This window comes from Bos indicus x Bos taurus, chromosome 23, assembly GCF_003369695.1.
Source record: "Bos indicus x Bos taurus breed Angus x Brahman F1 hybrid chromosome 23, Bos_hybrid_MaternalHap_v2.0, whole genome shotgun sequence".
Classification (NCBI taxonomy): Eukaryota; Metazoa; Chordata; class Mammalia; order Artiodactyla; family Bovidae; genus Bos; species Bos indicus x Bos taurus.
In genome coordinates, this window is record NC_040098.1 from 28,146,109 (window position 1) to 28,173,914 (window position 27,806).

The window sequence follows — 27,806 nt, forward strand, 5'->3', positions numbered from 1 at the left end:
TTTTTGACTTACATAGTCCTTCCTTCATGCTGAAACCAGAGTGATCTTTTAAATTACCAGATAATATCACTCACCTTGCTCAAACCCTCTGATGGCTCCCAATCACACTCAGAACAAAACCTGTACCTTGACCTACCAGACCTGGCTTCTCCCCGCCTCTCTGATTTCATCCCCTCCTACTCTTTTCCTCACTTACTCTGATTCATCCACTCTGGACCCATTATTCTTCTTCTAGGAGCTATGATTTAATATAAAAATATAATTCCTTCTTGCCTCAGGGTCTCTGCATTTGTGTCTTTCTCACCCTGGATACTATTTCTTCAGATATCTGCATGCCTGCTCCCTGACATCATTTATATCTTTGAACAAATGTCATCTTTACAAGGAGGCTTTCCCTCATCATTTGATTAAAAACAGCACCATCTAGACTTCCCTGATGGTCCAGTGGTTAAGATTCCTCACTGCACTGCAAGAGATGCAGTTTTGATTCCTGGTCAGGGACTGAATAAGTAGCTCATGGAATTGTGTGAGAAGAAAGGAGGTAATACACAAAAGACACGTAGAGCAATATCTGGTAGCATTGTGATCATAATGCATGGTCACACATTGGTACACATACACAGCATCTTTCATAATTTAATATTTTATTATGGAAAGGCTGCCCTTCACTGCCTCATCTTGCCTGAAAACCCTACTTATAAGGGAAGCACAAGCCAAATAGTTTGGAAGCAGAGAGGAGAGAGGAACTATTTTGACATAAATCCCAGCAGAACTAAAAAACCACAGAACCCACCAAAGCTAAACAGAAGGGAAAATTTATTTAGCCTTTGGAAAACTAGAATTTTTGTCTCTTATTCTGATGATAAATGACAGAGAATAAGTGTAGCATATGGTTCCATGTGATGAGTATGGAATGCAGGGGAATGTGAGGGTGTAAAAACTTCCAGTCAGCTTGATGCCTGATGACAGTATAAAGAGATGCTGAAACGGGTATAAAGAGATGCTGAAATTGACAAGCTGGAAATGAATAACATGGATGTAAAGCAGCTTTTCTTTTCTTTTACCTCCTATCTTGTGCAGCTTCCTCCACCTGCAGTAAATCAATCTCTGCATGTCAAAATTATGGCCATCTTCCCTGGTCGCTCGGATGGTAAAAGAAATCTGCCTGTAGTGCAGGAGACCTGAGTTTGATCCCTGGGTCAGAAAGATTCTATAGAGAAGGGAATGGCAATCTACTCCAGTATTCTTGCCTGGTGAATTCCATGGGCAGAGGAGCCTAGTCCATGCAGTCGCAAAGAGTTGGATACAACTAACACTTTCCAAGGCTCAACCCTTTGAAGTCCTTTTCAGATCACCTCCAGTTGGAAATAAGTTCCCTGCCACTTGTCACTTTTTGCCTTTCATCTGGAGCTTTTGTCAACTATAACTCTCTACCTCTTTCAGATGGGGAGTTTTGTATTTATCTCCATGGCTCACTGACTAATCCTAAGTACTCAGTAAAGATAAAAATTACTGAATAGATAAAAGAATTGTTACCCCAAAACTGGGTTCATCTCTTGGTGGGTGTTGATCCAAAAGCCACAACCAAGCCAAGGACTGGTAGGAGGAAGAATTTACTACTTATAGCAGGTAAGGAGAACACTGAGGATCTTTCCCAAAGTTGTGTCTTCTTGAACAGCAAAACTGAGGAAGTTTTCAGATAAGGGTACATGCATACTCATGAAGGGACTTGGGCATAGTATGCATATTCTTTCCTTTAAAAAAAAAGTTTTTTTATTTCTTAATTTATTTTTGGCTGTGCTGGATCTTCATTGCTGCGTGGGCTTTTCTTTAATTGTGGCAAGTGGCAGCTACTCTCTAGTTACAATGCATAGGCTTCTCATTGCAGTGTTTTCCCTTGTCGCAGAGCACAGGCTGTAGGGCACATGGACTTCAGTAGTCGAGGCTCCTTGGCTCCAGAGCACTGCTGCCGCTGCTGCTAAGTCGCTTCAGTCATGTCCAACTCTGTGCAACTCCACAGACAGCAGCCTACCAGGCTCCTCCATCCCTGGGATTCTCTAGGCAAGAACACTGGAGTGGGTTGCCATTGCCTTCTCCAATGCATGAAAGTGAAAAGTGAAAGTGAAGTCACTCAGTCGTGTCGGACTCTTCGAGACCCCATGGACTGCAGCCTACCAGGCTCCTCCATCCATGGGATTTTCCAAGCAAGAGTACTGGAGTGGGTTGTCATTGCCTTCTCCGCTCCAGAGCACAGGCTCGGTAATTGTGGCACATGGCTTACTTGCTCTGAAGCATGTGGGATCTCCCCAGATCAGGGATCAAACTTGTGTTTCCTGCATTGGCAGGCAGATTCTTTACCACTGAGCCACCAGGGAAGCCCTATTATTCATATTCTTGAAGGGATTTGAACAGAGGAGAATTCAGTATAGAATTGGGGCAAAGGTCAACAGCTTTAGTTGACTGAAGCCATGAGGGTCAGAAGCATCAGCATCCTTCAGGTGCTAGTTGATCTGGTGGTTGAGCACTTGTGAGGGGTGTTGAATTACGAAAAGCAGCTCAAGAAAGTGCTTCTGGCTAATTCATATCATTGAAACAGAACTGGAAGTCTTTATGATTGATTTATTCTTTGCTATTGTTACTTCTCTTGCCTGGTAATGAGGTAGGCTCGTGATGGGTTCCTGGGCTGGCGTCTGTCAAGTGGAGTAAAATTCAAGCTCTGTTCTCACCCAGACACTCAGTACAAAACTGGTGAAAAAAAGTTGAGCCCTGCTAAAGAGATAAGGTGCCCACTCTTGAGGTCAAGGAAGACTTTCCTTTCTGCACATGCACAGGAAGGCTTCTTGGGGGTCGAAAAGGGAGGAGGCCCCATCCCATAATTAGTGTGGAAATGCACCCACAGACCTCTGTGGTGGGAGCTATCTTAGCAAAAAGCTGTACATGTATCTTGATAAGTGTCCAAGGACCAGTTAGGTGTGAGGAAAGAGACAAGACAATTGGCCAAATGTAAACAGAGAGCCAGAAGGACTATCCTATATAAGTAATTAATTCACCTCTTTCCTGCTTGTTCCTCACTCAGGACCCCAGCATTCCTCTTTGAATATGTATTTCTGCCTCCCTTCAGTCTTAAACAGACTGCTTCCCTCTGTGTGCTCTCCCCCTTGTTGTGCTTTCTCTTTGACTTTGTATCTGTTTTTACAGTTTTTGCCTCCTTGAAACATTCTTGCTTTCAAAGGGGGATAAAGAGCCAGGGTCACTTTGCTTCTAATCTCTAGCCTGTGCTGGTCTGGTGGCTAGGATTCTTTCTCATCTAGATTACCCAGGTTCAATTCCTGGGCAGGGAACTAAGATCTGTCTTTAGGACCACTCACTGCTGTCTCTCAGAGATCACTAACAGTCATTGTTCTCGTAAGATCATTATTACTGAGACTTGTTCAAGGGCAAGCATTATGGCCAGGCTTAGATCACAAAATGGCTTGGGGCTAAAATGGCTTCTCTTATGTTAAAAAGCTGTTATCTGGTTCTTTTCTTCTGGGAACCACCCCTATTCTATCTGCTTACAGAATGGAACTTCACCTATTAAAGGGCTCTGTGTGTTAAGACAACATGTAACAACAATCAGCTCACAAATTACTTTGCACCAGCTCCTGAACCTTTCTTTGCATTCTCCCATCAGATCAGGTCTTTCTTTATTTATTGACTGCACCAGAGCAGCATGTGGAATCTTATTTTCCCAGGGATTGAACCTGTGACCCCTGCAGTGGGAGTCTTAACCACTGGACCACCAGTGAATTCCCAGGATTAGTCTCTAATGAAGGGGAAACAATGCCTTTATGGGGTCAGGCAAGGAGAGCAGTAGAATAAGGCCAGATCTTCTGAGATCCAATGATCTCTAGACAGGCCTGGGGATATAATCCTCCAGGCTTCTCTTCTTTCATTCCTTAGTGACTATCTCCAGAGAACTGAGCCCTAGAATACAGGATGCAAGGGTAGGGAAACTGAGAGAGCAAGCAGTGTGTCCATCAACATTCCATGTTGTAACGCTTTAGGGGGACAGCAGATACTATTTCCCATTTCTGAGTCTTCATATCTTGACCCCTTCCTAGGCCTGTGCTTCTCAAGCTGAGAACAGGGGGCGTTTATAGCATGAATGCAGACTTTTCAGTCTTCTTTTAAAACTTAAATTTTTCATTTTCATTTTAATGGGTCATCTTTTTAAAAATAAAAATATTTTCTTCCTGGGTGATTTTGATTACTATCTTTAGTGGTCTGGGGCCTTTGTTAACGTATTTGCTTGTTTTCAACATTTTTTTTTTTTTCTTTTTGGTGAAGTCGCACAGCTCTTAGTTCCCTCACCAGGAAACGAGCCCATGACCCCTGCACTGGGAGCTTGGAGTCTTAACCACGGAAACACTAGGGAAGTCCCTTATGTTTGTTTTTTACATATAGTCACAATGATGACAAGGGACCACCCAAAGAGACAAAGTTAAACATTTAATTCAGTGTTTCTGAGTATGTGGTCTATTGTGTTCTCAGAGGTTCAGTTCTAACTCATTCTTTAGATGGTAACAAAAGTGTCTCATCCTTGGGACTTCCTAGCAGTGAGGTAGTTAAGACTCTGCACTTCCAATGCAAAGGTGTGAGTTCAGCTCCTGGTTGGGGAACTAGGATCCCAAAATACTCCGAGGCTCAACCAAAAGTAAAAAAGTCTCATCCTCAAGGGATATTCCCTCACCCCTCGTCCACTCTCATAGCATCTCTCACTTCTTCATACAACTTATTCTCCATGCCCCAACTATAAGCTCCATGAGAATAGGGACTGTCTCTGTCTCATTCATTTATGTATCCCTAGTTCCCAGCATCCTGTCTAGAACATAGGAGGTGCTCAATAAATATTTGTTGAATGAATGAATGGAGAAGGAGATGAAACGCAAAAGAAATAGAGGCACTTTATTCAGCTCACAGAGAGACGGTCTGACCCAGTCCACCTGTCAATGGCTGCAAAAAAGAAGAAATTAACACATTCCCTCCTATTTTAAAGAAAAATGGGCTTGTTACTTTACTTCCTCATCTCCTCTCCCTCTTTGTTCTATAAAACAAACTGGCATCTAGACCTTGACAAGATGGTTATTTTGAGACATTAGTCTGCCATCTTCTTGGTCTGCTGCTTTCCAACTAAGGTTGCTTTCCTTGCCTCAAAAAAAGAAAAGAAATAGAGGCAAGACCCATGGCTTGTGGAATCTGTTGGAACTGAAACATATACACACAAAACAGTAAGAGACCATTACAAAGCAATACATTTGTAGCAGAGTAGTTTTTTTTTTTTAAATTGAGAGAAGCTAATCTCTGAAGGGTCATTGGAGTGGACCTCTCAATTAAGGCACCCATAATACAAATTAGCAATCTTTGTCCAGGGATCAGGATGTAATCAAATCTTCTGTGACTCATTCTAGACTTTCTGTCTTTCCTAGAAATCCGTGAAATGGAGCAGGGAGGGAGAAAAGGTAGATCAGTTTTCAACAAGAACATAAGGATTCCAAGAATCAGAATATTTAGCCTTAGTTGAAGTGGACTCCAGTACTCTTGCCTGGAAAATCTCATGGACGGAGGAGCCTGGTAGGCTGCAGTCCATGGGGTCGCTAAGAGTCGGACACAACTGAGTGACTTCACTTTCACTTTTCACTTTCATGCATTGGAAAAGGAAATGGCAACCCACTCCAGTGTTCTTGCCTGGAGAATCCCAGGGACGGGGGAGCCTGGTGGGCTGCCGTCTATGGGGTCGCACAGAGTCGGACACGACTGCTGAAGTCGGTCGCCTAGCAGCAGCAGCACAGAACCTAGAAATAAAGCTTGAAGGGAAAAAAGGTCTAATTTAGTGATCTGAGACTCAACACAAAATGGAGAGGGCTGTTTTGACACAAGTCTGTGGCTAATGATGACATTACCTCCCCTCCTGGCTGTCCTGGCACGGTCCTTTAGTCTGGGACACAATTGTGAACTGAACAATTGCAAACTGAAGAGGGAGCCAAAGTGAGGACTAAGAGTGGAATTCTCCTTCCCTGAAGAGCTGTCATAGCCTGCCTGTGCAGGGAGCTGGACGAGCAAGCCTGAATCACAATAGGGACCTACATATTTTATTAGGAAGAGGAGGACCGGTTTTTCCACTGGTACGTCCAGTGGATCAGGTTATACCAGTTATACATGTAAAACGTAGGAGTAGGAAATGGCAACCCACTCTAGTATTCTTGGCTGTAAATTTCCATGGACAGAGGAGCCTGGCTGGCTGCAGTCCATGGGGTCACAAAAGAGTGGGACACAACTGAGGACATATGCATATGCAAAATACTTGAAAAACTAAAAGGACACAGACTAAAAGGTCAAAAGAACAGGATGAGATTATTCTAGAGTCACACTATTCAATGTGTGTGGTCCATGGACCACCGGCAGCAGCATCCAAGAGCTTGTTAGAAATGCAGAGTAGCAGGTCCCACCTTAGACTTCCTAAGTCAGAACATGCACTTTAACAAGTTCCCCAGATAATGTGTAGGGTCATCAAAGTTTGAAAAGCACTGTCTATAAGATTCTTTGAGGAAGAAGAGCTCAAAAGGCATTAACGAACATGAGGCAAAGGTAAGGCAAGCCTCATCTGGATGGAACCCCAGCCCCCTGCAGAGGAAGCTCAGCATTCTAACCATTGGACTGTTAGGGAATTCCTCCAGGGTTTATTTTGAAGGACCGTGGACAGGATGGGCCACTCTGACCAGCTGTCCCAAATGTAGTGAAAGTCACTCAGTCCTGTCTGACCCTTTGTGATACCATGGACTGTAACATGCCAGGCTCCTCTGTCCATGGAATTTTCCAGGCAAGCATACTTGAGTGGGTTTCCATTTTCTTCTCTAGGGGATCTTCATGACCCAGGGATTGAACCCTGGTCTCTTGCATTGCAGGCAGATTCTTTACTGTCTAAGCTAAATGTAGGGGCAAGTATTAATAGAATAGCACACGTGGGTTTTAGGTGGCCAGACAAAAGGACTGGTCACAGCCGCGATCAGCCACCCCAGCTCCAGCATTCCCCATTATATCCTCTATGGGCCCAATCTCCCATTCCAGACCTTCTCCAGACTTTGACGCAGTCGTACCTCGCCTAGCTCGGTATGATTTGGCCTAGTCTGGTCGCAAAGGCCTGGAGCTTCTCGTTTGCTGGGGTGTGGCGGTGAGTCAGTGGGGGAAATGATGTAACGTCCAAAAGGCGGGCTTAATCAGACTTCTCCCTCCTCCCGATTGGCTGCCAGGAATTTGACTAGATTCTCTTGTCTCTCGGGCTCCAGGGTTAGCTGTCAGTGTCTCTGTCCAGCTGTCCCCTGGCTCCCCTTTCCATCTTCTCCACCTGGGGAAAGACTCCAACGACAGTACTCAGTAGCACTTGGCTTCGGAAGAAGAGGTGATTTGAATGGTCTGGCTATTGCCATCAGGCGAGGCGCTTCGGCCCCCCCCCAGGTATTTTTTGACTCGATCGGGTGTCCGTAGTTGGGAATGGCTACCCAAGCCGCAGGGAATTGTGGAACTTGTAGTTCGGGGTTGGAGGGGAGACTGGACCCGACAGAGATTCGGGAAAGAAAAAAAAAAAAAAAAGAGGACTTTGAGGACCACGGTCCGGAGTCCCAAAAGGACGGAAAAGGAGTCTAAATAAAATTTCTGCCAATAGCATTGCTTTGATTTTTTTTTTTTTCAAATCAGGTGCTGACCTGGACTCGGTCCATCCCTTTCTATCCAAAACTGTTTACCCACGGTGGAAGGGGCCAGGCACCCAAATGGATACATCACCAATCAATTCAATGGGAGAGAAGGACAGCTGTCAACCGCAACAACAAGGGGAAAAGAACCTTGAATTACCTACTCAGATTAGGCAGCATCGGGGAGAATCTCCTACGGAAATCCTTGAGCTGAAAGTGAGCCCAGATCCAGCTAGCCAAATTCTAGAGAATCCTCAGGAAATTGAAAAACTGCCTGCTGAACTTGAAAGAGACTCTGCTAAGTCTCATGGATCAGCCAGTGCGATGTCAGAGCCCCTTCAAGCTTCTGATCTCTGGTACTGTCCTGATGGCAGCTTTGTCAAGAAGATTGTAGTCCGTGGTCACGGCTTGGACAAACCCAAGCTGGGCTCCCGCTGCACGGTACAGGCTTCTGGATTTCCTTTGGGGTCAGGGCTGCCAGAGGGCTGGACAGAACTAACTGTGGGGTTAGGCCCATGGAGGGAGGAAACTTGGGGGGAGCTCATAGAGAAATGCTTGGAGTCCATGTGTCAAGGCGAGGAGGCAGAGCTTCAGCTCCCTGGGCGCTCTGGACTTCCTGTCAGGCTCACACTGGCCTCCTTCACTCAGGGTCGAGACTCTTGGGAGCTGGAGGACACCGAGAAGGAGGCCTTGGCCAGAGAAGAACGTGCAAGGGGCACAGAATTATTTCGAGCGGGGAATCCGGAAGGAGCTGCCCGATGCTATGCACGGGCTCTTCGGCTGCTGCTGACCTTACCCCCACCTGGCCCTCCGGAACGAACTGTACTTCACGCCAACCTGGCTGCCTGTCAGTTGCTGCTAGGGCAGCCCCATTTGGCGGCCCAAAGTTGTGACCGGGTGCTGGAGCGGGAGCCTGGCCATATAAAAGCATTGTACCGAAGGGGTGTTGCCCAGGCTGCTCTTGGAAACCTAGAAAAAGCAATGACTGACCTTAAGAAGGTGTTGGCCGTAGACCCCAAAAACCGGGCAGCCCAGGAGGAGCTGGGAAAGGTGATCATTCAGGGGAAGAAACAGGATGCAGGGCTGGCTCAAGGACTGCGCAAGATGTTTGGCTGATTAAAAGTTAAACCTTAAAAGAGACAGGAACCTGTGAAGTGTGGTCTATGCTGTGAGATTTGGTGGGGACCAAGGGAGAGTTGCACCATATCCCACTCCAAGCTTCTGCCTTCCTAAGGGAGGTAGCTGTGGTCTCAGCATCCCTTTTTACCATTAAAAAGCTATATAGTCACGTGTGCTATGTTTTGGGGGGGCTTGTCCATCTCCGAAGATGAATCGATGAGCTAAACTTCTAAATTTAGGACACTCTGGGGCAGAGGGCGTAACTCCAAAGACCGAAGGCCACACTTCCTAGGCGCTTTCAGGCGGAGATCTGTTTGGCGCATGCGCAAACCTCACTGTCCAGTACTGTTGAAGTGTTAGCGTCCTGCCGCGCTCCCATTGGCCCAGCCTGTACGACCGGCTCTTCTATTGACGCATGTGCTCAGTACCCAGGCCTCTTACTGGTCGGAAGGACTTCCGGGACGCCCCCCTCCCTTTTTAGGAGTCGATTGATTCGTTGATGATGCGGAAGAGGCGGGCCTTGGGGGACCGTCTAATGGTTGGGGGGTGGGGGGAAAGATGGCGGAGCTGATGCTTCTCAGCGAGATTGCGGACCCGACACGCTTTTTCACCGACAACTTGCTGAGCCCGGAGGACTGGGGTGCGCAGAGTGAGGCGCCTCGGGGAAGGGATAGGGCTGTGGCCTGCTGTGCCCCTGAGGCACGTAGGAAGAAGCGGAGGCTCAAAGAGGAAGGCTGGGCAAATACGGAATCGATCGTCTGAAGAAGGGTGGAACAGAGGAGCTAGTTGGGCTTTGGGGGATGCGGGAGTCGGGGAAGACCTCCGCTCCCGCGGAAACGTGGAATCGTTCCGGGATTGGGGAAGGAGGGACTGAAGTTCTTCGGCTATATCACTTTTCAAGTGGGCGGGCGGTGGGTCTGGCCGAGCCGAGCCAATGAGGGATGGGGCGAGGCTCTGTGAGGATCTGAAGGTTGCGCTACCGGCCGACCCCCGACCCTCCGCACCTCTTGCAGACAGCACTTTGTACGCCGGCTTGGATGAAGTGGCCGAGGAGCAGACGGAGCTCTTCCGTTGTCCGGAGCAAGATGTCCCGGTATCGCTCCCCAAGCCTTGTCTCTCACCGTTGGTGGGTGCGAGTGGTCGCAGAACCTGGGACTCATCCCCAAGCCAGCGCTCAGCTGGAGCACCCCTTCATCCTCACACTTCTGCCTTCTAATACCCGGCCCCCTTGTTCAGTTTGGCAGCAGCTCTCTGGACCTGGGAATGGACGTCAGCCCTCCTGAACCCCCCTGGGACTCTCTGCCTATCTTCCCAGGTAAGATACCCTTTGTGATTCCCTCATCCTTTGAGAAACCCTCACCGTCCCATTGTTTCCCAGAAACTGTGCAGTTCCTCTTATCCTCAAGCCTCCTCCACCTGAGTGCCTGTGTACTCCTCTCCCCCTTTGACCCCTGATATGTGCTCCTTCTCCCTTGCCCAGTGAGGGGTTTTTACCCCATGTCCTTGGGCGCTTTTTGGGCTCTTGTCAGGCTCCGCTTCGTGGTTATTTTCTAGCCCGTTTTCCTCCAGATCTCCAGGTGAAGTCTGAGCCATCCTCCCCCTGCTCTTCCTCCTCCCTCAGCTCTGAATCATCGCATCTTTCCACAGAGCCCTCCAACCAGGTGAGAGAGTCATCTCCCTCCTACTCTCTGTGGCAGGGACTCAGTTCCCTTGCCTTCCCCTGTTGATGCTAAGGAAATGATTTGTGGGCTGCAGGTCATGGGGTGCAGGGGGGAAGTTCTTTTCTACCTTTGCCATTTCTTTTATATCTTCATTTTTCACATTTCCACGTGATTCTCTAGAATCGAAGATGGAGTTTTTTAATATAGAGAGAAATGTGGCAGCCATTGTGGGGTGGGGGAACAGGGAAGAAGAGAGTTGTTAACCACTGAGAATTCTGGAACTATTCTTGTCCAGGTTGTCTACTGCAATATTTGAGATCATGAGACTTTATCCACCTTCCTAGGAATAAAATAGAAAGAGAACAAGGGGCCAGACACAGTTTAGCAAGATGCTGACTACCATTCAAACCAGAATGTCAAGTAACTGGTGGTTTGTAAGCTATAAGGCTTCTGTCCTGGCTTTTACTCTCAACATGTCCTTTTTGTTTTCTTTCTTGTTCTGTCTCCCCTGCTTCACCCTCACTGTTACCCAGGCCCCTGGTGTAGGGGAGATGCTGGTTGTGAAGTCAGAGTCCTTGGCACCCCCACTCTGCCTCCTGGGAGATGATCCAACATCCCCATTTGAAACCATCCAGATCAATGTCAGCACCACCTCTGATGATCCTTCAGGTAATAATAGCCTGCATCATCCCCAGGCTTTACCAAGAGAGAGAGAGAGAGAGAGAGAGAGTGTGTGTGTGTGTGTGTGTGTGTGTGTGTGTGTGTGTGTGTGTGTGTAAAGAGGGAGTCCGGTCAGCAGGACAAGGAGGAGAGGTGGGGAGGGGAGATGGCAGATAACCAGGAGGAAGGCCAGGAGCAGGAGGGAGGATTTCAGGAAATCACAGTAAGGGCAGCACTGAAGAGATGGGAATAATTTTTCTTTCTTTTCTTGTTTCTGTTGCTTTTCATTTTTAAAAACTTGCAGACAGTTTAGGGCATATTTATATATGTGACTTTCCCTCCAAAGGTTTTATTGTAAAAATTTTCAAGCAGACAGAAAACTTGGAATACCATATACCTGCTCCTGCATTCTACAAGTAACATTATTTGTGCTTTTTTAGAAGTGTTATTGAGTCTATTTACTCTTGCATGTTTATTCAGCATCTACATTTCTTGAGCATCTACTCCATGCCAGATACTGGACAGGGTTCTGAGTTGCAAAGATGAAGAACACCTTACCACCTCACTGACTTAAGGATCCCATGCTATGGTGTGGGAGAAAGACAACTAAAGTATGGTAATTCTAGGGTAGAGATTATCACAGGGTGCCATGGAGGCTCATAAGAGGGGGAATCTCACCCAGCTGGGGCTAGATCAAGGATGTACTCATGCAGGAGGGGTTTCCTGAGCTGAGTTTTGAAAGATAGATTGGAATTAGCCAGAAGAAGACTGTAGGGACTAGTGTGGAACCTGAGGAACCTGCATCTCTTTAGAGTGGATGTAAGGAGGGGGAGTAGGGAAGGGCCTGGAAATTCAGAGGCTTCAGGGCCAGGTAGAAACCTTGTTTAGGGACTCTTAGCTTTTTTCCTGTGGGCAGTTTTGTGCCTTTGAAGAGTCAGGCAGGAGAAGAGTGTGATTAGGAAGATGACTCTGGTGGCAAAGTAGACACTGGATTGCAGAAACTCAGGACTGGAGGCAGAAGGAGGACCAAGAAAGAGGTCCATGTGGTTAGTCAGGTAAGATACTCAGATGCTGAGAAGAAGGCAGATTTGAGAAAGAGTGAATTAGAACGGATGAGTGCAGTGACCTCCTGGGCATTAAAGATGAGCAGAGGTGAAAGAACGTGCCTGGGTTTCTAACAAGGGCAGCCACCCGGTGGGTGAGGGTACCAATCGCTGGAGAACGACTGCAGGAGCAGGAGCCTCCTGGCAGGAAGCATGATGAATTCAATGTGGGACTTGTTGATTGTTGATTTCAAGGTGACTTCAGGGTTTCTTAGCCTACCTTCCCTTGGTTGAAGTTCAGCCAGAAGCTTGAAGACAAGAGAGCCACACGTGTTTTCCTCCTGGGCCTCAGAGCAGGGCAGGGGAGGGTGGGGAGAGATTTGGAGGGACAAACAGCTCATATCCAGCATATGATTAAGTATTACAAAGAGGAGAAACAAAATAAGGATTGAAAAGTTTATATTAGTGAAAAAATTGTTGACGATTTTGCAAAGGATAGAGTTCTTGGAGTCAGAGTCTCCTCTAATATATAGGTATTTTTTTGAGGGCCTGTACTTTACCTGGGCTCCCTAGGTAGCACTAGTGGTAACGAACCTGCCTGCCAAATGCAGGAGACATAAGAGATGTGGGTTCAATCCTTGGGTCAGGAAGATCCCCTGGGGGAGGGCATAGCAACTCACTCCAGTATTCTTGCCTGGAGAATCCCATGGACAGAGGAGCCTGGTGGGCTACAGTCTGTGGGATCACAAAGAGTCTGACATGACTGAAATGACTTACCACACAGGCACCCATGCACTTTACCCATCCCTTTGATAGACATGAAGCACAAGACCTAGGCATTGCTTTTGGAGAGTCTCATGAAGGTTAATATATGGTTACATAGCTCAGACAGTGGTCACCTCTGTGGAGAGGTTCTGGATGGCTGGTGGACAAGGAAGGAAAGGAGATTCACTTCTCACTGAATTTCCCTTTGTTCTTTGGGATCTTGTATTATATGAGTGTATTACCTATTGAAATACATAAATAGACTTGAGATTTTAAAATAGCAGTATTGGTAATCTTATAATTAAGTATCAAAATCCAAGCTATGAACCAGAGGTAGTAGTGGATCATTGACCTTGGAGCTGAATCTGGCCTTCAGCTAGGTTAACCTCCATGGGGCAATCAACAAGTCTTACAGATAGATTTAACAGAGGCTGTGAAGGCTCAGAGGTGACTTGAGCTTTGAAGGCTGACGGTAGGAAGGAGATCTGTATAAAGGGACAAGCAGTGAGCCCTGTGTTAAGGCCGGTTGAATTTGGGTGAATGGAGGGGCGTGAGAATGGAAGTGACCAGCAGGCAGCTTGAGAGTCAGAATCCGGGCGCAGGGGAGCAGTCAAGGGTAGAGATGCAGGCCAGGCAGTTGTCAGAGTTGTGATGCATGATTGCATTGGGCCAGGATGAGGTGGAAATCCAGCCAGACAGGAATTTGGGCCCATGAAAATGCAGCCGAATCTCCCTGTGTGGGCCTTCACCATGCGAATGAACAAGGTGTGTGAAGAAGAAAGGGACAGCTGACACGCAAGGGCAGGCTTGAGGGTTTGGCAGTGGTAGAACCAGCTGAGAGGGGCCAAGGAAGGAGAAGGGAGTCCTTTCTGAGAAAAGAGGTTGGAGGAGAGGCAGCAGGTTAGCAGCTCCAGTCCCCCTCCTCTGGATTGCCCTCCTGAGCCAGAAATAGTTTTACTTCCAGGTACAAGGGGAAGTGACTGTGTCTCCCATTTCCGCATCTTAGCCCTGTTCTCCTTCAGTGTTTATCTGACACCCAGCTCTTTGTCTCATCCTGCCATCCCACAGATGTTCAGATTAAGATAGAGCCTGCCTCTCCATCTTCCTCCATCAACTCGGAGGCTCCCCTGCTCTCTGCAGAGTCCCCCAGCCAGGTGAGCATGCACTCCGCTCCTCCCTCCAGCATGCGTGTGAGTTCCTCCTGACTCTCAGAGGTGTGAGGGCTTTCTCTTCTTCAGCTCCTCCTCCTCCGAGCTCTTCCTGACTCGCATGTCTTCTGGAATGCCCCATGTAGGCTTTCATAGGAGAGGAGGTCCTGGAAGTGAAGACAGAGTCCCCGTCCCCTCAGGGGTGTCTCCTGCGGGATGTCCCCGGCCCCCCTCCTGGAGCTGTCCAGATCAGCATGGGCCTGTCCTCTGACGGCTCCTCAGGTAATGCATCTCCTGACAGCTGGGGCCCCTGGCTGGAGGCCTGTTGTCCTGACATCCCTTCCTTCTTTCCTTTCACCTTCCTTCAGGCAAAGCCCTGCCCGCCCGGAAGCCACCACTGCAGCCCAAACCCATGCTGATAACCACTGTCCCGATACCCCCGAGAGCTGTGCCTGCCAGCACCACCGTCCTCTTGCAGCCCCTTGTCCAGCCACCCCCAGGTACTGAAGGAGAGAAGGAGGCAGCTCACAGCCTTCCAGCGCCCTGACCCTTGGGTGCTCAGCTGTGGGTGTGGGCACAAGGACACCACCTGACTCCCAGCTCTCAGACCTCCCTCTTCTGCCCACTTGCCCCAGTGTCCCCAGTTGTCCTCATCCAAGGTACTGTTCGAGTCCAGCCTGAGGGACCGACCCCTCCTCCTCCACGGCCTGAGAGGAAGAGCATTGTTCCAGCCCCTATGCCTGGGAACTCCTGCCCTCCTGAGGTGGATGTAAGTTATTTACTGGGGAGAGGAGGAGGAAGGCTTAGTAATGGGGAGGGGAGAGAACTGTGGAGTGAGAAGGAAGCAAAAAAGTGAGCAAGCAGGCCCATCAGATGATCCTCAGGTCAGAGTGGACCCCTTTTATCAACCCCATGTAGTTTTAGGATCCTCAGGTTTGCTGTCCCTGCAGATGGAGAAGTGGGAGTGGTCTTAGTAAATCAAAGCCAGAGGAGTCATCCTGTGTTATAGAAGAGGGAGGCTGCTTCCTTGGGGAAAGCCAGGTAAACTGTTCTCTTACGATAGCAAGCTTAAACTTTGGGTCCTAAAAAAGGAGAATTGCAAAGAAGGAAGACCACTCATCAAGGAAAAGAACTGAGGTTCTACCAAGAACCTGGGTGGGGAAGTTCCTCCTATAGTCCGACTTCTCGAAGCTCTGAGGCACAGGAGTAGGAAGTGGTGGAGAGAAGGGCCCCTTCCCTAAAATGTTTCAGCGGAGAGGAAGAACCCCTCTCTGACTCTGCATGTAGAGGTGAAGAAGGCAGGAGAGAGGCCCACGTGAATTTTGGGTAGTCAGTCCCTGGGGTGGTGGGATGCACTTCCCCTTCCCCGCCCTGCTTTCACTCTCCCTCTGACCCTCTGGTGCCCAGGCCAAGCTGCTGAAGCGGCAGCAGCGGATGATCAAGAACCGGGAGTCAGCCTGCCAGTCCCGCAGGAAGAAGAAAGAGTACCTGCAGGGGCTGGAAGCCCGGCTGCAAGCCGTGCTGGCCGACAACCAGCAGCTCCGGCGGGAGAATGCTGCCCTCCGCCGGCGGCTGGAGGCCCTGCTGACTGAGGTGAGACCCGGGAGGCCTGGGGAGACGAGTGGGAGTGCGGGCTCCCTGGGATGACTCACCCTCTCCGGCCTCTCTCTTCCTCTGCATCTTAGAACAGCGAGCTCAAGTTAGGGTCTGGAAACAGGAAGGTGGTCTGCGTCATGGTCTTCCTTCTCTTCATCGCTTTCAACTTTGGGCCTGTGAGGTGAGACCTTCCTCGTCTCCCCAGAACCGTCTGGGTGGAGCCTGCCTGTCGGCCGCTTGATTACCTCTTAGGCACAATCCCTTTCGTTACTTGCACACAGACAGCTCTGGTGTCCTTGGTACTGATGGTGTAGCCAGCTAGTCCCTAGTCCCTTCATGTTCCATCATCTCTGTCATAAATGGTACGTCCCGGAGGAGATGGTCATGAGAACACTGATAAACATAGTGACTATATTAAGTGCTTACTGAGTTCTGGGCCCTCGGTTAAGCACGCTCCTTTTCTAGTGTTTTCTGGCTCTGTGCGTAGGGACTGTTCTCAGTCCATCTTGCAGATGAAGAGAATCAGTCTTGCAGCACAAATTGGAACCAGGCATGCTATCTGCAGAGCCCTCCCTCTTACCCAGGCCCTCAGTTAAGCTGGAATTCTTCCTCGTGCTCCATCCTTTTCTATCCACAGCATCAGTGAGCCTCCTCCGGCTTCCATCTCTCCTCGGATGAGCAGAGGGGAGTCTCGACCCCGGAGACACTTGCTGGAGTTCTCGGCACAAGAGCCAGTTCATGGAGCCGAGCCCCGCCAGCATCCCTTCCAGGACCCTGAGGAGCCCCAGCCCAGCCCCGCTGGCCACCCAAGTTTCAGGTGAGGAGCGGGCCCTCTCTGTTTTAGAGGTGCTGAGTGTGTCTTCTCCCCTAAAGTTACCTTTCCTTTTTGAGGGGGAGCCAGGTTTCCCAGTTGAATCCGCGTGCCAGTGCAGGAGACCCAAGAGACACGCGTTTGATCCCTGGGTTGGGGAAGATCCCCTGGAGAAGGAAATGGCAACCCACTCCAATATTCTTGGCCTGGAAAACTCCATGGATAGAGGAGCCTGGAGGGCTACGGCCTGTAGGTTCACACAGGGTCAGACATGACTGAGCACATACACAGCAACAGAGCTGTTCTCATGCCAACATGGCCTTTCCTATTGACAGGGCAGTGTTGGGCACCCTGGGTCATGCCCCCTCTCTGCCTCACTCCAGGAACCTGACAGCCTTCCCTGGGGACACCAGGGAGCTGCTGCTGAGAGACCTGGACCAGCTCTTCCTCTCCTCGGATTGCCGGCACTTTAACCGAACCGAGTCCCTGAGGTAGGGGGGTTCATGACTGGGGCGTCCTCCCTGTGTCCCGAGGCCCCTCCCCGAAGGCCTGGCTAACCTTGTGTGCTGAAGCGCCAGCTCCCCGTGCCCTCTCCCCTTCCCTCTGATGTGCGGGACAGAAGAGTGGGCGTCTTGGCCCGGCATGGAGGTGTCCCCCTCCTCTGCCTCCCCAGGCTTGCTGACGAGCTGAGTGGCTGGGTCCAGCGCCACCAGAGAGGCCGGCGGAAGACACCTCAGAGAGCCCAGGAGAAACAGGTAGGAGGGGGTGGGCCGGTTCAGGGAAGGCCACTTGAAAATGAGGGCTAAACATCCTAGGGGTTGTAAGTGGTTTGGGGTGGTGGGAAGGAGGGTGGGTGTGAGGTGGCGTCAGTTTGTAGGGGCCGTCTCTCTTTTCCCTTTTCCCTTCATCCTCTTCAAATCCTTAGATACTTCTCCTTCCAGAAGTCTCAGTTTCGGAAGAAGTCTCCTCCAGTTCAGGCAGTCCCCACCCGCCCCCCTGGGCCCCCGGAAGGGTGAGTCTTGAAGGGGCACTTACTTATTAAGCGAGGCTCCTCTAAAGGAGCCGTCCTGCGTGCGTCGTCACTGCCCCCAGGGCCTCATGCTTCCCTCCTCCCCTGGGGGTCTCCTGTCTCCCTCTCACCCTCTCCCCTCTTCCCTAGTGGGAACTGGTCCCTGGGCTTGCTTCCTCACCAATCCCATTTTCCTACCTGTCCAGGGATTCCGTGGGCCAGCTGCAGCTGTACCGCCAACCAGACCGTTCGCAGCCCGAGTTCCTGGATGCAATTGACCGACGGGAAGACACATTTTACGTTGTCTCCTTCCGAAGGGTGAGTTTCTCCTGCGGGCCCCATCCCCTCACCCTGGGTTCCCCGGCAATCTCTCTGCAGGTCAAGGCTGGAGAGCAGGGCCAGGGAGCCTGTCAGCACCTTTTCCTCCACCCTCCTGGCCTGGCCCCTCTGTCCCCAGGACCACTTGCTGCTCCCAGCCATCAGCCACAACAAGACCTCCCGGCCCAAGATGTCTCTGGTGATGCCTGCTATGGCCCCCAATGGTAATTCTTTCCCTGCCCAGTGTGGAGACAGGTCCTGAGATTGAGAAATAAGGAAGTTCCAATGGGGAGATCCAGCATGAAGAGTTGAGGGGGGAAATGACAGAAGCAGGGATTCCAGAGTGATGCTAGATACATGGGTGAGAGCAAGCCAGAAATCGTTTGAGAAAAACAAAATGCAGGAGACTGATGGGAGGAAGATGAGACGTGGGTCCTCCCTAGGTGAAGGTGCTTAGGGCTGTGGACCGGGGTGGGCTGGGAACCTGCCAGAGTCTTACTTCTTTTTTTTCTCTTGATATCCTCTCCTCTGCGACTTTACATTCATCACTGTCATCCACCCCCACCCCGCCCCTGCCACTTCTTTCTTCTCCCCGCACCAACTCCATCCCTACCTTCTCACTGAACACCCCCTGGATCTGCCTGCCCATCACTGCCCGTTCCCCCCTGTCCACCTCTGCTTTTCTGACCTCTCTGCCTTCCCCTTCTCCTCTCCCTTAACTCTGCCCCTCTCACAGAGACCCTGTCAGGCCGGGGACCCCCTGGGGACTATGAGGAGATGATGCAGATCGAGTGTGAGGTCATGGATACCAGGGTGATTCACATCAAGACCTCCACAGTGCCCCCCTCGCTACGAAAACAGCCGTCCTCAACCCCGGGCAATGCCACAGGTGGCCCCTTGCCAGCTTCTGCAGCAGCCAGCCAGGCTCACCAGGCTGCCCATCAGCCCTCTACCTCAATCATCTCTGACCTCTATGACTCACACTGACTTAGAACCGGGGGGTAAGGGTGGAAGCAACCAAGTGGGACTGTTTTGAATTGTCCTGATCCCTGGGCTTGCGGCAATTTGTAAAGGGAAGACAGGATGTGGGGGTTAAGCACTTATTTGGAGGTGGGTGGGAGTTTTCCTCTCTTCTCACCCCTTTTTTGGAATATAGAGCTCCTCTCATTTCTATGAACCCCCAATCCCTGCTTCTTTCCTTGAGGGTGCTGAGTGAAGTTAAGTTTTGGGGTGAGTGGGCCCCAGTACACTCTTTATTCTTATGTTTCTGTTTTGGGGGGTGGAGGTGGGAATTTAGTCCCCAGGCGGGACAAGGGAAGTTTTTACATTTTGGAGCTAGTTCCTGGGAGTCAACGAGGCATGGCAGAGGGAGGTCAGGTGGATGTATGGGCATATCTTCTTTTTTATTATTAAATAAACAACTTGGAGGGAGTTGAAGGTATGGTGCCTGCCTTCCTGGCTTGTGATGGGTCATTTGGGGGAACTTGGCTGCTGTAGGGCCGGTGTGTCAGAGAGCCGAGCACTGAGGACACGGCTAGCTCTGGGGTGGAGTGGGTGTGTGATCACAGACCTCACGTCATCCCCTTCTCCCCAGCCCTGTAACGCGCGAGGGATATGTCTGGTATCTGGTGGGGAGCGGGGGAGGGATGTCCCATGGTGTGACAGGCTAGAGAGTGCAGATTCTGGAATGTGTCTGAGTAAACAGGAAGGACAGGGGGCCCCACGCCCTTCAGGGTGAATGGGCTGCCTCCCTGGGTCCCCTGCATTCTAGCAGGTTCTTCCCCCTAGCTTTCCAGGAGGAGCAGCTTGAACAAACAATGGAGCTGGGGCCAGGGGCTGTGAGCCCAGAAAGGAGGAGCCACAGTGGAGAAGGAGGCAGTGTTTGGAGGGAAGAGGGACGCTGAGAAGCATCTCCTTAGCCCCAAACTGGAGGAAACTGAGACTTGAGAGTCCAATTGAAAGAAAAGGACACTTGCGGGGCCAGCAGGAAAGGCTGTGCTTTCTAATTAGGAGGAAGGAGAATAGGACAACAGGCAAGGGGCCAAGACTCCCTCAACCTGGGGGTTCCCCGTCAGGGGCGCCTGTCCAGCAGCACCTCGGACCTGGCCCTGCAGGAGTGTCCTGGGTCAGCGGGAGGGCGTGGGCTGGGCCTGGGCTCCACGCCCAGATGACTGGACAGGGGCCGCCCGGGCCACAAGCCCAGGCCTGAAAGCGGGAGAAGAACCTCACGTGTTCAGCCAGGCTCCCCTGCTTCCCATTACTGTGTTTGGGGTGAAAACAGACCAAGTAACTATGGCAACCTGGAACCTAGGGCCCCCAGGAACTAGGCCTTTCCTCCCTCCAGAGGGCAGCCCTGGCTCTTCTACCATCACTTCCTGTCCCAAGGTCCCCGGAGCCCTTCCCAGCCTGATCCAGACAGTGCGTGCAAGGAGAACAAGGATTCTGCGGGCAGAGCACCTGAGTTGGATTTCCTGTTTTGCCTTTTATTAGTGGGTATCTTGGGCTTCCCTGGTGGCTCACATGGTAAAAAAATACACCTGCAGTGCAGGAGACCTGGGTTCAATCCCTGGGTCTGGAAGATCTGGAGAAGGGATGGCAACCCACTCCAGTACTCTTGCTGGGTATATCCCATGGACAGAGGAACTGGTGGGATACAGTCCATGTGGTCGCAGAGTCAGACGCAACGAAGTGACTAACACTGGTAGGTTGCTTGCACACACTGAGCCTTAGTTGCCTACCTGCACAACGGGGTGTTCCTGCCTACTCCTTGGGTTGATGTGCGGAGGAAAGATGATGTGCAGGATGCCTGGTCTACAGTGGACACAGCTTTCTCTCCTCACCTGCTCCATTCACCTGGTCCTTTTCTCCTCGATTCCACTTTTATCCCATCTGGATCCATCACTGTTTCATTGTCCTGTCACTTTCTCTCTTTCCTGACGCCAGCTCAGGAGTGTGCTTAAAGTACTGGCTTCTCAGAAGGGGGCTTTGGGGTGTGGCATGCAGCTCCTCTGGCTGGTTTGCAGGGCACAGCTGGCACTGTGGTTAGAGCCAGGACTCTGTCTTGGCAAGGGCCTGGGTGGTGGGAAGGAAGGCTCAGGAGAGGTGTGGAGAGTGGGTGTGCCATGGGGGGTGAAAGCAGGTCAGTCTGGCTGCCTCCCTGCAGGCCCGTGCTGATCTCTAGCTGCGGCCCCATTGAAGGCCACCTCCACGTGCTGTCACTCCTGCGCGTCCTGTTGACCCCTTTCTGGTCAGACCCTCTGTATCTTTCTGTTCTGTTACTTTGCTTCCTCAGAATCGCCTTTCGTCCACTGTCTCTCCCTCTTCTCTTTTCTCTAGACTGGTTTGCTGCCTTTCTCTGCCCTCTACCCAGCCCCAAGTTATCACCTTCTCATTCACACCCTTTATCCTTTGTTCATCTGCTGGTTTCTCAAGGTTTTTGTGTTTTTCCCTTCCTCCCCCTCCGCTTCACAGTCTGCTCCCTTTCTTCTGGGTCCTCTCCTCTCCCCCCGCTGCTTCCACTCCTTCGTCCACATTCCTTGCCCCCTTCCATAACTTCCTCTCTTCTCCCCTGCTCCAGCCCTCTCCTCCTTCCGCCCCCGTGCCCCCCTCTCCCTTCACCTCCCCCAGTGCTCGGTCCTCTCCCAGCTGTGGGGCCAGGACTGGAGAGCCTCACACTGTTGCCTCATCGTTCTGCTATGGCTTCTGGATACAGCACATCTGGATTCCGGGGCCCAGATGTGTGGTTGCTACAGCGACCCCGGTCCCTCTGGTAAATACGGGCGCCCACCCGCCCCACAGCAGAGAACAAAATAATTGTGTGACTTTCTTTTGTCACGAGATAGAAATGTCCTCCCTCCTCCCTTTTCCCCACACCCATGTCTCCAGGCAAAGGAAGTTTTAAGGGTCCAAACTGTTCCTCCTGTGGCTCTCTTGCCCTGTTTTTCAGCCCAGGCTCTTAATTCTCCCCCCTCTTTCATCTCAGGATCAGTTTTTTCTCTCCACGTTCCTCATCACCTCCCACCTCGCCCCATCCCCCAGTCTCAGTAATGAAGTGTTGACCCCCTGACTTAAACTTGGCAGTTTCTTCCCACTGAATCTACATCATAACTGGATGCAGAAAGAAGTTTCAGAAATCGAGAGCACCCACCTTTCCCCAACAAATCCTGCCTGAAGCCCTTCATTTGTTTCTGCCCTAAGTCTTCGATCTTTCTAGGGCTCTTCTTGGGGGAGGGGGAGCCATACAGGCTTTGGAATCTGAAAATGGCCTGAGGCCCACCTTCACCACCACTAGCAAAGTCACCCGGCCAAGTCCATTAATGTCTACAAGCCCCCGCTTCCTCAGCATAAAGTGGGATTAATAAAGTGCTGCGGTGTGGGAAAGGGCTTTGTAAACGGAAGCCCAGCACAACTGCTTTCTATCTTCCCCTCTCTGGGACTGCTTCTTTGGATCACAGCCCCTGGCCTCTTCACTCCCTCTCTATCCTTCAGGCCCTTGCCCTCAATTGCCCTTACTCTTGTTTTCCTCGGCTTCTCCTTTCCTTCCTTGCTGTATACCTTTTATCTCTCATCCTCCTGAGGGTAGGACAAGAACTTGGAGGTTCATTCAAGGATGGAGGCCCACAGCTGAAGACACCTAGACCGAGGATTTGGAGAACAGCCAGAGCACACAAACGGGTCTCAGTAAGACCCCAGCCTTTCTGTCCACCACCTGGGACACCTCGGTGAAGGCGACCCCACTGACCACTGGACTCCCTGCCTTCACTCTGAGGCTCCCTGCCAGACACTCTTGCCACTTCTCTCACAGTCCTTTGGCAACTCAGTGTTGACAGGCATTTATGAAGCACCTGCTTTATGCAAGGCCCAGTGCTTTTCTGATAAAAGGCAAACATATATATATATATATAAGACATAAGCTCCTCCAGGAGCCTGAAATCCAGGGTGTGGATCACATTTTAGATAATGATTATCTCAGAAGCTGGAATTGTGTCTGTCAGGCCTCCAGTGGCTTCGGCTTCTTTGAATGCCTTCTGAGCTTGTGAATGTCTGGAATCTCGAACCCTTTTCTGACTCCAGCATCCTGTCTCCCCTGAGAAGTGGACTTCCAGAACACCCCAAGGCCATCATTTCAGTCCTCCTTTCTCTCCAGGCTCTTCTGGCCACTCTTGGACCAAGTATACCTACAGTGACCATACTTCCACTATACTTCCACACTGTGGTCCAGTGGTTAAGGCTCCACGCTTCCACTTCAGAGGGTGCAAGTCTGATCCCTGGTGGGGGAACTAGGATCCCACATGCCTAGTGGTGCAGTGGAAAAATACATGAATCTGATAAAAATAAAACCAACATATAGGGTACAGGATCAAAAAAAAGGGAGCAGGGCAGGATATGACCATTAGAATTACTAGAATCTGGCAGTATCAGAGAAAATCTGTTCTCTCAAGTTTTCTCTTGCCAGGTAATGCCATTTTAGACCCTCCACCCTTTCAAGTGCTTTCCCCCAAGCCCTGCATGGAAAGCTGAGGGAAACTGTTACCTATTTCAGGCTCTGGGGGCTTCGGGCCAAGGCAGAGGAAGGAAGCTGAACCCAACTCTATCCAAGATGCTGACTTCATCTTTCCTATCAAAGCCAGGAAAAAAAAAAACAGACACATGCACACCCAGACACACGGGCACACACGGTGACACCCATGCGAGCACCCACGCAAGCCTTCGCCCTCGGCCACCAGGAGCTCACGGGGCATTCCGCAGAGCCACATGCTGGGCCAGTGCGCCCTGCCCCCCAGAAACAACACACCCGAGACCCTGGGGACCTGTGGACACCTCTGCCCCAACGATGTACAGAGTCAAGAAACGGGTTCCCGCACTCCCTGTCACCCTCGAGCTGTCACTTGGCCAAGCCTCCATGGTGAGGATTGTGAAAAGTGGAGTCTCAGTCATGTCCCACTCTTTGTGACCCCATGGACAGTAGCAGGCTCCGAGATCCATGGGATTTTCCAGGCAAGAGTACTGGAGTGGGCCGCCATTTTGTGGTTGGGTGGAAAGCACTTTATCCGCGTGAAACCTCCCTCTGGTTGGATGGAAAGAACTTTATCTGCGTGAAACCTCCCTCAGCCTGGATATTTCTTATCCAGAAAAAGTCTCTTCTTCAGCCCCTCATCAGGGGAGCAAAGCACATGGGGAAATGAGACCAGAGAGAGAGCCCGGCAGCCTGATGTGCGCATCTGCCACTCTGCCCTCTGGCCAGTCTTCCTATCTCTACCCAAGATCGAAATGACCTCTTCCTCAAGCCCACAACTCCCTCCCTACCCCTGCTTCTCCGCTGCAGCACAGAATTAGTCCCCTTCCTCTTTCCAGAACATCAGCATGCCATGTGCCCCCCACCCTCATGTCTGCCCCTGGCTCTCACTCTTTCTCCGTCCCCAAACCTTTCTCCTAACTTTCAGGCTTCCCTTCCCTGTCTCCTGTGAACCCCACCTTTCCCAAGTCGTCTATGTCTCGGTGTTCAGGCCACACTCTTGTCCAGCCAGTGCCCAAGCCTCATCTGCCATTTCTCTAGGAAGCTGCTCAGGTGAAAGAATGAAAAGGGGGCACTGATCCCTGAGCTGAGAACCAGAGATTGAACAGTACAGACAGGGAGAGGCAGCACAGAGACGGGGCGAGAAGAGGACACAGTGCAGGTGGGAGCAGTGGGGCCAGGCAGGGACCGAGGTGGGACAAGAAGGCTCCTCGTGGAGAGCAGTCTAGACTGGGGAGGGAGGCTTCCTCCTGCCACCCACCCTCTCTGCTGCCTGCCCCTGCCAGGAGATAAATGGTAAGGGGATGAAGGACCGGGTGCTGGGCAAGACCCCAGCTGGAGGAATGTGGCAGCTGGGAAGAGGTGGAGGAGGTTCCGAGGAGGGAGAGGGGCTGGCCGTGGGAAGGGGTGCTGGAAGAGGGGGAAACAGGTTAGAGAGCAGGAGCAAGAGGTGGAGAAATGGTGGGGAAAAGGAGAAATGATATGAGGGATGGGGGTGTCAAGTTGGGACACAAATTAGGGTGAGGAGGAAGAATAAAAGTGGGATAAGGAAAGGATGGGGGAGGTTGGATGAGGGCTGGAGGGGGTGAGATGAGGGTATTGTGGGACTCAGTGATCCCAGACAGGGAGGTGGGTGGGATGACGGAGGGAGGAGAGGAGGGGTGACATATGATGACGTTGGGAGGGCCTGGCAGGGGCGGATGGGTGGGAGGACCTGCCCTATCTCCGCTCCCCTCCCTGACCTCATGCTGGTCCTCCCCTTCTCCTCCCCCGGCTGGCTTCAGTCTCCCTCCTCCTCACTGTCGCTGCCCAGATCGACAGTCGGGTCGCGGCTCAGTGAGCCCCTGCTGCAGGGAACGAGCAAGGGGATATACCAGGAGCTCAGGGCTGCCAAGGGGCATCCACCCACCCTTCCCTGAGAACCCCCCTTCCCAAGTTCGGGACAGAGCAGGTACAGACACATTGAAGCTGCTGGTTACTCAGGTAAGGAAGTAACCTCCGTCTCTGGGAGACAGGAAAAGAGACGGGAGAGGTGGGGACCTCTACCCCCAAACCCCAGGTGAAGGTTGGCAGGAGAGCAGGGACTTTGTGCGGGGGCAGAGGAAATAAGACCATGCACCCAGGACCGGACTCCCCGTGGAGGGTGTGTCTGGGAGAGTCAGTGCAGGTGTGTGTGAGTTGGGCACGGAGGATGGATGCTGGGGTTTGGATAGGACCGGGGGCGGCACCAAGGTGGAGGCGGTTATCGGTGCGGTGTTGGGGCTGGGAGAAACCAGAAGCCAGGATGAGCTGGTGGCCGGCTGAACCTCAGGATGGGAGTGCTGGTGGAACCCCAAGTGATCTGGCTGGAGCGGCTGAGCCAGAACTCTAGGAACGTGCCCGAGGGAACTTTTTTGAGCATCCAGATGGGGACTCCCCGGGTGGCAGCAGGTGGATTGCAAGGCCCCAGGAGGGAGTTTTGGGGGTCTCCAGCCTTTAGGAAATGCAGCAATGGAGCAGAGTTAGGACTCCCAGGTCTGGGAAGGGCACGGAGTCTGTGGAGAGAATCCTAAAATTTATTCTTGGCAGAGAGCTTTGCACCCGTGACTCACGGTTCAGTGCGGCTGGGATGACTGCGCGATGCCTCCAGAGGGGCACAGGGGCTCCGTCTTCGCTCCAATCCCCCTTCCAGGCTCTTCTGCTCTGTCCATCTGAACCTCCCCCCTACACGTGACACACCCTGGGTGGGACGGGCGGGACCCTTATCTCGCCTGGAAAGAATTTAATGGCTTGGAAACAACTGGAAATGGAACTGAGAGGAACTACTGGGAAGCAACTCGGAAACACGGAAACACCGCAGCTGCCGTCCGTCTGCTTCCAATCCCCGCCCACTTCCCAGATCCTTAACCCCCCTCCCCTCTTTCCCTGGCCCTGCCTCCAGACTCCCGGGGACCCAGCACCTTAATTTCTCAACTTTATTTCCCTTGAGTCCTGGTCACTCAGTGCTCCTCCCCAGAACTCTTTGCCACTGAGGGTCCGGAAATCCTTTAATTTTCCCACGTCTCTGGCCCATGAACTTCCCAGAATAAGGGGTGTCTTAGATCCTCCAACTGCCCCATCTCCCGGTTACCTCCTTGCCACCTGCTTCAACCCAGTGTCTGCAGCCCGCCCTCACCTCCCTCCTTGATCTCTCAGTGCTAGAATCCTTCTACCTTCGCTCTTCTTGTGGTACGAGGGACAGAGAAAAGCATGGGGGTGGGGCCAAAATCCCCCACCTCTGGAACATCCCTGCAGGAGGCCAGCCCCTCTCCCCAGCTCCTGGGACCTACAGTCCCTGATGAGCGAAGTGTCAAACTTGGCTACCACATGAATACCCTGCGCGCTGAGTCATCGCTTGGGACGATGCCCCATCCCTGCCAGCCCTCCGACTATGGGGAGGGTGCCAAGAGGGGGAGGCCCGTGCTCCCCTCCTTTCTCGCTGCGCACAGGCACCCCTAATGCCGCGGGAGGGCGGGCGATGAGAGGAAACATAAGGGACAACCAAGTATCCTGCTTTCCTGGTGCTGAGAGAAGACCGCGATTCTTTCAAGAAACGGGAATAGGGAGCTAGGCTGGCGGTGGAGACTCGAGGGGAGAGGGGCTTGGGAGGGAGGTTCTGGGGGTGTGGCCCGTGGGGGCCTCTCCTCTCGTGCCTCTCCTCTCAGACCAGCTTCACTACTTTCCTGCTTCTTCCTGCTGCAGAGACCCTCCCCCTGCTCCCACTAAGTGGGGAAGAGGTGCAGGATTCGATTGTTGAGGGAGGGGGACTGGCAGCTCCCCCCAACCCCCAGGGATGTGGAGCACCCTGTAACCTCTGCCTCCTCTGGAGAAGGGTCTCCTCTGTGGTTCCCCTCACTCCAACTAAGTTCTTTGACTCACACAACTGCCCTCTGAGCCAATGAGAAATCAGCTTTTTTAGACATCGCTCAATGACTGGATGTGGAGGAAATGTGAAGAGGAGTTTGTGTGTGTATGGCCTTGTTGTTGTTGTTGTTTAGTAGTTAAGTCGTGTCTCTTTTGTGACCCCATGGACTGTAGCCCACCAGGCTTCTCTCCATCGGATTTCCCAGGCAAGAATACTGGAGTGGGTTACCATTTCCTACTCCAGGGGCTCTTCTCAACCCAGGCAGGGGTCAAACCCAAGTTTCCTGCATTGGCAGATGGGTTCTTTACTGCTGGGAAACCCCTGCACATACTCAAATATGTGTGCCTGCAAAGATGCAAGCTTCTTTGGGTGAGTATAAGTATATGTATAGTTCCCAGGTGGTGCTAGTGGTAAAAAAACCCCATCTGCCAATGTAAGAGATGTAAGAGACACGGGTTCAATCCCTGGGTTGGGAAGATCCCCTGGAGGAGAGCATGGCAACCCACTCCAGTATTCTTGCCTGGAGAATCCCAAAGACAGAGGAGCCT

General features: G+C 51.6%; 3 protein-coding genes and 1 long non-coding RNA gene across 19 annotated transcripts in view; 3 read left to right on the forward strand and 1 right to left on the reverse strand.

Moving 5' to 3' along the window:
* Positions 1–7,270: 7,270 nt before the first annotated feature.
* On the forward strand, positions 7,271–9,018 carry FKBPL (FKBP prolyl isomerase like). 3 transcript variants are annotated; one of them, XM_027524876.1, is made up of 3 exons: positions 7,284–7,490; positions 7,732–8,171; positions 8,379–8,868. In XM_027524876.1, the coding sequence occupies exons 1-3, from the start codon at positions 7,448–7,450 to the stop codon at positions 8,844–8,846; spliced, it is 951 nt and encodes a 316-aa protein (XP_027380677.1). In that variant the 5' UTR covers positions 7,284–7,447; the 3' UTR covers positions 8,847–8,868. The 3 variants fall into 3 exon arrangements, with proteins under 3 accessions (XP_027380675.1, XP_027380674.1, XP_027380677.1); XM_027524874.1 differs by having other exon boundaries at positions 7,271–7,494; positions 7,735–9,018; XM_027524873.1 differs by having other exon boundaries at positions 7,281–7,490; positions 7,732–9,018.
* A 347-nt stretch (positions 9,019–9,365) lies between these two features.
* ATF6B (activating transcription factor 6 beta) lies at positions 9,366–19,301 on the forward strand. 5 transcript variants are annotated; one of them, XR_003508160.1, is made up of 18 exons: positions 9,366–9,489; positions 9,863–9,975; positions 10,086–10,164; positions 10,404–10,510; positions 11,044–11,179; positions 14,047–14,132; positions 14,273–14,408; positions 14,495–14,626; positions 14,762–14,895; positions 15,534–15,719; positions 15,812–15,903; positions 16,360–16,539; positions 16,917–17,024; positions 17,207–17,288; positions 17,459–17,545; positions 17,749–17,860; positions 18,000–18,084; positions 18,597–19,301. XR_003508160.1 is itself a non-coding variant. In XM_027524868.1 (18 exons), exons 1-18 carry the CDS (start codon positions 9,408–9,410, stop codon positions 18,845–18,847), a joined length of 2,172 nt encoding a protein of 723 aa, XP_027380669.1. In that variant the 5' UTR covers positions 9,368–9,407; the 3' UTR covers positions 18,848–19,301. The 5 variants fall into 5 exon arrangements, 4 of the variants coding, with proteins under 4 accessions (XP_027380669.1, XP_027380670.1, XP_027380671.1 ...); XM_027524868.1 differs by having other exon boundaries at positions 9,368–9,489; positions 17,475–17,545; XM_027524869.1 differs by having other exon boundaries at positions 9,368–9,489; positions 10,419–10,510; positions 17,475–17,545.
* Positions 14,127–26,957, reverse strand: LOC113881782. Its single transcript, XR_003508161.1, has 4 exons — positions 25,967–26,957; positions 17,741–17,806; positions 15,779–15,896; positions 14,127–14,293 (listed from the first exon to the last, which is right to left on the reverse strand). It is a non-coding gene; the product is annotated as an uncharacterized LOC113881782 (long non-coding RNA).
* TNXB (tenascin XB) overlaps positions 25,149–27,806 on the forward strand; it is a 56,359-nt gene continuing 53,701 nt past the window's right edge. For 5 of the 10 annotated variants that reach the window (XM_027524857.1, XM_027524859.1, XM_027524860.1 and 2 more), the window contains exon 1: positions 25,149–25,358. The gene's annotated coding sequence lies outside the window, so the exon portion shown is untranslated. The remainder of the gene's footprint in view (positions 25,359–27,806) is intronic. The other 5 variants (XM_027524864.1, XM_027524863.1, XM_027524861.1 and 2 more) reach the window with 2 other exon arrangements.